At 38.1% G+C, this 9351-nt stretch overlaps 1 protein-coding gene across 2 annotated transcripts in view; it reads right to left on the reverse strand.

The window, feature by feature from the left end:
* Positions 1-8161, reverse strand: part of LOC113222980 (ATP-binding cassette sub-family E member 1) — a 15529-nt gene extending 7368 nt beyond the window's left edge. The window contains exons 1-3 of one of the 2 annotated variants that reach the window (XM_026452553.1): positions 7915-8050; positions 1701-1827; positions 536-621 (exon numbers count right to left, since the gene is read on the reverse strand). In XM_026452553.1, coding sequence (XP_026308338.1) covers positions 536-621; positions 1701-1803 — 189 coding nt within the window. In that variant the 5' untranslated portion in view covers positions 1804-1827; positions 7915-8050. Of the gene's footprint in view, positions 1-535; positions 622-1700; positions 1831-7914 lie in introns of both variants that reach the window. The other variant, XM_026452552.2, reaches the window with a different exon arrangement.
* Between the last annotated feature and the right edge of the window lie 1190 nt (positions 8162-9351).

The following is a 9351-nucleotide window of genomic DNA, read 5'->3' on the forward strand; positions in this document are numbered from 1 at the left end:
TGGGGAAGGGGAACATCACACACTGGGGCCTATCATGGGGAGGGGGGAGGGATTGCACTGGGGAGTTATACCTGATATAAATGATGAATTGATGGGTGCTGACGAGTTGATGGGTGCAGCACACCAACATGGCACATGTATACATATGTAACAAACCTGCACATTATGCACATGTACCCTAGAACTTAAAGTATAAAAAAAAAAAAAAAAAAAGGTGTGAATTTAAAATTCAATACGGACTTAGAAGAAACATGTAATGTGATGGTAATGTCCTTATAAGGAGGTGAGAAAAGAGAAATTTTGGTTGGAAATGGCTTTATAGAGTACAGCAAGAGAAACTTTTAAAAGGGGTGCTTTAATTAACTTAAAAAAGCAACAATGTCACTGATATTAGAATAACACTTTCCTAAATTTACATTCTCTATTCATTTGCTTTATACTTTGCCTCACTTAAAGGAGTTAGAGCATAGTACCCAGAATTTTCAGATTTCAGTTTTAGGTTACACATTTGATCCAGCAAAAACATATTACTTACCTTAATACAGATACCACAACCAATACAAAGAGTTTCGGAAATCCATGCTATTTTGCTCTGGGGAGTAACCTCTATGCATAATTTTCCTGGTAAAGGAAAAGATATAATTAAGCCATTTCCCTTTATCTTCTGATTTTCCGAATACTGTTATTTAGGCAATGCTGGTTCTAAATTTCCATACAGAAGCAGATTTTCAAAAACAAAGGCCACACAAAGAAATACATTTGAGATAATGCCTTAAATCAGTGCTTTGTGGTGACAGATTTCTAATCACTTATATGAATATCCTTGTTTGATAACAGGAAGATGACTTTAAAATATATTTATTTTACTTAATTTACTACTGGGGAAGAAAATATGCTAGTAAAAATATGATATATCCTGAAATATTTTTAAGCTGATTAACCTAAATTTTAAATTCGAAAAACAAAATATGTCTTGAAAATGGTAAGACAGACTACGAAAAGAATGAACTACTGTAGCCAGATCAGTAAAAGTCCAAAAAGGTATGCAGTCATCTAATATACAGCTAAAATTGAACATGATATTAGGGATAATGGAATTTCTGAATAGCAAAGGAGACAATAACAGATGACAACTAAAGTTTCTAAGTTTCACTAATTTTAAGATTCAGTAATTCTATGCCTCATTCGTACATTTATAATTACTTAACATAGCCCTTAAGGACGACCAATAATTTTTCAATTGAATTGTTGGAAATTTATCTAATCTTCAAAGTACAGCTAACCTTATGAAGTCATTCTTATTAAGCTCTTTGTTCATTTTTTAAATATGAAAATACTGTCAAAGTTTATTGTAACTCATCTCCCATTAAATTACAATTAATTACTATATATAATATTAAAGTAATTATAAGATTTTGTAGATTTCAAGATCAGTAAGCTGAACTCTGCTTTGAGTTCACATCCAATACACTTTTAAATACTGATGTATTATTCTACAATTTGGTCTTTCTTTTAAAAATAGGATCCTTTAGTCACAAAGCAATAAAAGAAATTTAGAACAAACTAGTTTTCTTGTCTTCACAGTTTATGAAACTAATGGTGAACACAAAGTATATGCTAATACCCGTAAAGAACTATCAAATCAGTTGATTTCTTTCATGGTTTTCTTTTATACTTAAATGATCCACAGAACAGCTTACCCATTCGAACTACAGGACAACTCTTTTTGCATTCCTGTCGGCATTTCTTAGGTTTACATTTGTCATGGTTGACAATAGCAATTCTCGTTAATTTGTCTGCCATAACTGTGCGAAAGAATATCCAGCTCTTCTATGAAAGAAAAAATAACAAATTCAATGCAATTAGTTAAGGGAACTAATTTGCATACATGAAAGACAGGAAAACATAAATGATTATATGGAGATGAAATGATTATCTGCAAAAAAATATAAATTTTGACAGTAAAAATTATAAAATAATCTATAATCTAGTAAGGTTGGGAAAATCAAATTTTACATATATACTTTAATCAGAAGATTCACATAAGAAAAAAATGCCATTTACAATAGCAACAAAAAGAAAATATCTAGGAATATACCCAACAAGATATATACACAAGAAAACTTTAAAACACCGAATGACATAAATGACCTGAACAAATGACATGCTATCTCAGTTTTTATAATGAAAAATAGTTAATATCACAGATTTACACCCTTCCTGAATTCATGTATTTAATTCAATCTCATGTGAAAAAACAAACAAAAGAACCCCATACATGTGGTGGTGTGTGCCTGTGGTCCCAACTATTCTGGAGGCTGAAGTGAGGATTACTTGAGCCTAGGAGGTGGAGGTTACAGTGAGCTGAGATCATGCCACTGCACTCCAGCCTGGGTGAGACAGTGAGATCCTGTCTCAAAAAAAAAAAACAAAAAACCACAAACCAACCCAGACAAAGCAAATCTAAAGTTCTAATGGAAAAATAAGTATTAATAGCCAGGAAAACTGAAAAAGGGGAAGCAAGATGGGGGAAATCCCACAAGCTCTTCCCCCAAACTAAGCATTACTTCACGTTGTGTATATCTGACTACAATGACACGGCCAGAAATGGCAAATAATTATAATAGCAATGAAATTAAAAGGAGACCAAGTAACTATATGTATATACTATGCTCACTTTTAAAGCTTTTACAAGTCTTGATTTTCCAATTTAATCAATTACATAGCATTAACATCAAAGTGAACTTAAAAACCTTTTACAATATTAGGCTTAGTGGTTCAGAAATTAATTTCCTTAGAATGGTGATTAAAGTAAAAAATTACAAAAAGTGCCTTAATACTGGAGTTTATTCCAATATGTAATGAACAAATCTGAAACCAAGACTATCCATTTACAAAGACATCATGTCTTTTTTTTACTGTGATAATCAATCTTGATTTTATTTTTCTTTTTTTGATAGACTGCTTCCCTTTGTAGACATCTCAAGTCTTTTCACACCCATCAATATCATTAGGCTTGGACGGGGATAAGAGATCTTGCTCCTCAATGCTATCCTAGACTATTATCTCTCCCTCCTCCCTAAAAAGTTTTACGTCTCAACTATCTAACTGCTTTAGTTAGTAGTGACCACCAGATCACTCCCTTTCATTCTTTGAAGATTTCAGCCCTTCTGTCAACTTGCACACACTCTTTTACAACATTTGACATAGTTCTTGGTGATTTCAATATACTCACAGATGACCCTCCTGTGCTCTCATTTATTAACCCCCTCCTCAAACAGCTTGTCTTCTACCCTACCACAGCCATTCATTTTTTCTGTTTACATCGTAGACCTTATTATTACCGGTAGTTGCAATCCTTCTATAACCTCAACTTCAAATACTCCATTCTCCAACCGCCACTCTTTATTTTTCAGTTCACCCTCTACTACAGAACAATCCAACAACCCTGATTCCTCCATTCTCCAAACCTTTCATTATCTCTTGAGTCCACTGTCCCTCAGCTCTTGGTGTTTTTATTTTCCTTCTTACCCAGCTAAAATACCCTTAATCACAATCTTGGTTAAATTAGACTCTTCACCTGCACACAGAGAGCTGAAAATGGGTAGGGAAAAAAAACACAAAGCCTGCTGACTAGTCTCCCTTTAAATTCATCATCTCAAATGGACCCTTATGCCAACCAGCAATCACACCATATGTGTTTCCCTAGCTAAGACCATTTGTACACTAGAAGACAGTCCATAAGAATGTCCCAACAATTTTCCCTTCTGTCTTTAATTGCAGCAATTATTCTCTCCACTGGCTAATTCTTATCAGCATTCAAGCATTCTATTATCTGACCCCATGGTCTCCCATTGTTTTATTTTTCCTTCTTCAAGACTATTTCAAAGAGTTGCTTATACTCAATGTCTCAAATTTCTTGCTACATGCTCTCTGGAATCCATTCTAGGCTCTAGAGCCCATCATTTCATCAAAACAACTTGTCGAGCCATCATTGTTCTTCATACGGCTAAAACAAATGCTTACCGGACCTTAATTCACCTGACCAATCAATTGCAACTGACACAAATAAACACTTTTCCTACTAGATAAAAACCCTTTAACTTGGTTTTAGGATACAACACTAATCCGGTTTTCCTACTACTTTCCCGGTCACTCATCTTCACCTCCCAGGCTTCTAAATGTTGAGAGTGCTCTAAGACTTGGTCATTTTTTTCCACATATGCTCATTCCCCAAGGTGTTCTATTCTGGTCTCATAGGTTTAAATTCCATTAATATACTGCAAATTTCCAAATTTCTATCTTTAGTCAGGATACCTCTCTTGAATCCTTCCTGCCCATTTAACATCTCTGGAAGGCTTAAGAGGAATCTCCCAAATAAGCTCCTGAAATCCTCACCAAAATTTCAGCAGTCTTGCCCATTTTGTTAGATGGCAACTCCTGTCTTTTTTTTGCTCAGGCCCAAATCCTTGAAGTCAAATTTCTTTTCCACCTAATAACAGCAAATCCCGTTGAAGCTATAAAACATCCAGAATCTGATCTCTTCTCCTGAGTTTGGTGTAAGTTATCATTATCATCTCTTATCAGCATTACTCAAATAGCTTCCTAACAGATCTCTTTGCTTTTACCCTCATCTCTTTCTACTCTAATCCTCAACAGTTCATTCTCAACACAGGAACCGGAGTAAGCCTTTTAAAGAGTAAGCTAGATTATGTCACTCCTCTATTTAAAATCCTGCAATGGCTTCATTCTCAATCTGAGTAAATGCCAAAGTCCTGAAAATAATCAATGAGGCACTGATCAGCCTCTGTTAACTTTCTGATCTCATCTCCAACTACTCTAGCTCTTGTAGTATGGCTCCAGCTACCTTGGCTCTTTGTTGCTCCTAGCACATGACAGGCATGTTCTTACTTCAGGATCTTGGCACTTTCTGCCTATAATGCTATTACCCCTAGAGAGTTACATGGCTTACTCCTTCCAATCTTTACTATTTCTCAGTAAGTCTTCTCTAATAACACTACCAAAAAATACACTCAACTGCTTCTTCATCCTTCTTTCTTGCTTTTTCTCCCCAGCTCAACTATACACCATAAGTTATAACTTATAACTTATAACTTCTTTCTTGCTTTTTCTCCCCAGCTCAACTATACACGGTGTATAGTTGAGCTGGGGAGAAAAAGCAAGAAAGAAGGATGTATGTGGTGTACATATATATCTATATAACCATAGAATATATATATTCCATATATAGCTAGTGTATATGCACACATCTATTGTGCATGTGTGTATGTATATTCTGTCCCTCTACAAACACACACACATTTTTCCCCTCCCCAAGTAGAATGTACTCCATCCATCATGAGGGTAGGACTGTTTGTTCATTCCAGTGGCTGAACCTGTGCCTAGCACACATGAGATCAAACATTTCTGCTAAATGAATGAGAATATGAATTTAAATATAGTAAATAATTTTCCTGTAGGTTATAACAACTTTAGAAATCTTGCAAGTTACCAATATTTTATAGTGACAGTTGTCCACTAAACTACATACTGAAAAAAAAAAAAAACCATTCAAAAGAAGACTAAACATTCATGTAAAAAATACAGGGTTTTCCCAATAAACAGGTTGACTCTATTCCTCCAAAAACTGGTCCAGGTCTTGTAAAGATTAGAAGAGGAAAAAATTAGATGACTTAAATTGTCACAAAAAAGCTCTTATTGGGGAAATGACAACTTCCTAGGAAATGAAGATTCTTTAGTAAGCTATTAAAACTGGACCCCATGCATTCTAATTTAAATACTGAATGTCTTTCTACAAATTACTCAGTGAAAGAGTATAATGAATTCCCTTCCAGGGGATAAATCTTTCATCACAAAATTGCTTAAACTTTATTTTGTTAAACTCCTAAAATATCTAATTTTTCAAACTATTTTAAAAACCAAAAGACTGTAAAAGACAATTAAAAAAAAAAAACACACATGGGGATCTTGCTACGGTGTCCAGGCTGAATGGACTAATCACAGGACAGTACAGCCAAGGGACTCCTTGGCTCAAGGGATCGTCCTGCGTTAGCCTCCCAAATAGCTGGGACTACAGGTGCATGCCACCACCCTGGCTTGATTTTTACAGAAGAATAAAAACATACCAGAAGTGGTTAATAAAACTGATTTATATAAAAATAGTGATAAATTGTAATGCATTTAAGAAAAATGAACATGGATTCTTTGTAGAACTGTTAATTAACTGTGTAAACACTTTTAATTCAATTTCTGTATCAGTTTCAATAACTGGGGCAAGGGGATTCTCTACTTCTTTTTCAATAGAAAAGTAAGGCACAGTAAAGCTTGGAGAAGAAGATTACAGTTAACAGGCTCCTGCAAACAAAGAAGTATTTGAGAATATTTCAGATTCGAAGACAAAAGTGTTCAAAATTGACACTAGAACAATGACCCTCAGTGTCATTCTTCCAGTTGAGAGGAAAAAAAGGAAGTGAGGCATACTTGGAAACATTTACAGTCTAAAGCCAAAATAATTGTAATACTGTGTAAAAGCATTTCAAAGATTGCTGTTAACTAATGATGTTTAGTATCACATGAAATAGTCTAACCCATGCTTATAGTAGTTTATTAGTCTTATAAAACACGTATAAGTTAGGAGAGGTACATGGCTCTGATTTCAAAGAGTTTTTAAGTTTAAGGCATTTAGAAGGAACTCTAACTTAATATTGTTTTCTCCCCCTCCCTCCCAATTGTTAAATGCTTTTCCAAACAAACAAACAAAAAAACTCCCTTTTTTAAAATAGGGGAGAACTAAGGTTTTAAAAAGCTCACAAACCCCAAACAGCTTTTGGTTCAAACACAGGTTCTGAGCCTTTGGTTACACTAACAAAGCATTATTGTCAGGTGGCTGGTATACAATGAATAGTCTCAGAATATGGGACAATCTACTGCAACATAAAATGCCACTATCATAAATGACTAGTTAGCAGTTCTGTTGGGAAAGAGTAAAAAAAAATAAAACATGTTATTTGGACAGTTCTTCCTCTTAGATATTTTTACCATCAAAAAAGAGAAAAACTGATGTAGTTAATGGGAGGTGGGAATTCGGCTTTGGCTGTCATTCATTCACATTACGCAATAAATGTCTACAATGTACGAACCCCTGAAGAGATAATTAAGGTATTCTGAGTAAAGACATCACCCTCGATCTCAATGAATAAACGGAAAAATGGATAAGGGGAGAAAGTGCCGAGTAGTATAAAAGCGTACCAAAAAAACTATAGGATTTCTACTGGGAAACTACTTGGGACAACCCCAGTCATAGCTGCGTACACGCTGTTCTGAGAAAAGCAGAGCGACATGTGGGCATCATTTCTATAAAACCTAGGAGTGAACAGGGAGTAGTCGACTTCATGGCGGCAAGATGCCATGACTCATTCCACTCACCAAAACGTGGAAGCCACGACTTCCCACAACCAAATATGCACATGTGACAATATATCCATTTTAGGGTGCTGGAAGAGTGTGGGGGTAATAGAGGGTGCTGTGGGTACTGAGGGTGCTCTATGTTCTAAAGGTGACTTCCTCTCCGGCAGGTTTTGCTCCAGGGCCGAAGTGGGGTAAAGGGGGAGTGGAGACAACGGCATCTAGGTCCATTCTCGAAGTCCCTGGCGGGCGTGGCAGGCAACAGCGGCGACAGCCGGGTCGGCTGGAGGGGAAGACTGAGGCACCCCTAAGGTATCGGCGTCGCCCGCGCTCCGGCAGTTCCAGCTGTCCCGCAGGAGCCGCTGCCACGCGCTGCTGCTGTCTCCGCCACCTAAGGCCTAACCAAAGGCTCTCGGAGAACGTCCCTACAGTCTTTGCAACCTGACAGATGGTAGCTAACAGTCAAACCTCTCTGGGCTATTCACTTACCTGGGGACAACGATCCCCTTCCGGAGGGGAGCACACAGACCAAATCTGCTCTTGCCTTCACTTTTCAGCCGCACAGCGTGTTCTCACGGCCACCGGCCAAAATGGCGGGGCCCAGCCGCCGCTCGCGCAAGCCATAGGACGTAGTGCGCGCGCGCGACATAGAGCGTGAGGCGGCACCTTGGAGGTAGGTAGGGAGAGATGACGTCATTGTGCTGCGACCTTGTTCAACGCGGTTGGCGAAGCCAGGCTGTCCGAGGAAGCCGAGTGGGAGTGGTACGGAGCTGCTGGGGGTCCTGAGAACCTGAGTTTCGGCAAGCAGCCGGGTCTGGAAACTGTGAGTGTGTGGGCTTTTTTTCCGACGTCAAGCGTGGTCCTAGCGTAAACAGATGCATTCGCCTCCCCGGTTTCAATCTTTTTTTATGTTCGCGCTTTCCTCAAGGCCCGTGGGTCAGGAGTGGAGCCTTAGTTATTCTAGCACGCTAGAGGTGTCAGTAGGACCAACAGAGTATGGTCCCGACACGGCTTGCTGTTGCGCGCTCTCCTAGGCCTCAACTCCCTCTCATCTGTGTGGTCAGTTCAAGGCCAGGAATCCAATCTTTTCCGAGCTCCGTATTTTATCCACTTGGTGGCGTCCAGTCCCATGTCCGGCAGTTGAATTCTGCCCTAAAGATGGGCTTTCTTTCTTTCTTTTTTTAGATGAGAGGACATTCAGTTAGTAATGATCATTGCAGGTTAAATAGTCTTGCCCTAGATGTCACCTAACTTGCAGGCAAGTGACAAATAACTAGTTCATGACTGAACCTATTCACCTATTTATTCATTCAGTAAATTACTTATTGAGCGTTTAAGCCTCAGGCCTTGTCAACGTTTACAGTCCATTGTCTCTGCTGTTATTTAGTATCAAATGCTTGTTTGCCGATTAGAGAACAATTTGGGATACAATGGGAGGTGTCAGAACTATTGCACCTATTTTGAATAGCGTATATAACAATGTTCAGTAGCAGTGACTGCGCTACCAAAGCAGTTTTACATATTGTTCGCGATCCGATATTGAAGTGTTTTTTCACGTATGAATGGACTTACGAAAATTAACAAAAGATGTGAAAGATGAGGTCATCCTTTTTAGAATGGGCCAGTTATTCACTTCAAAATCTTGAAGCCATTTTCTTTACCTTATCTTCTATGGTAAGAGCATATGTAAGTGAACTTTTAACATTTTTTTTTTAGGACAGAGTCTTGCTCTGTTACCCAGGCTGGAGTGCAGTGGCACGATCTGGGCTCACTGCAACCCTTGCCTCCCAGCTCAGGTGATCCTCCTGCCTCAGCCCCTCTGGGACTACAGGTGTGTGCTGCCACACCAGGCTGATATTTTGGAATTTTTTTAGAGACAGGGTTTCACCATATTGCCCAGGCTGGTCTCGAACTCCTGGGCTCAAG

Source organism: Piliocolobus tephrosceles, unplaced genomic scaffold (assembly GCF_002776525.5).
Source record: "Piliocolobus tephrosceles isolate RC106 unplaced genomic scaffold, ASM277652v3 unscaffolded_37106, whole genome shotgun sequence".
Lineage (NCBI taxonomy): Eukaryota > Metazoa > Chordata > Mammalia > Primates > Cercopithecidae > Piliocolobus > Piliocolobus tephrosceles.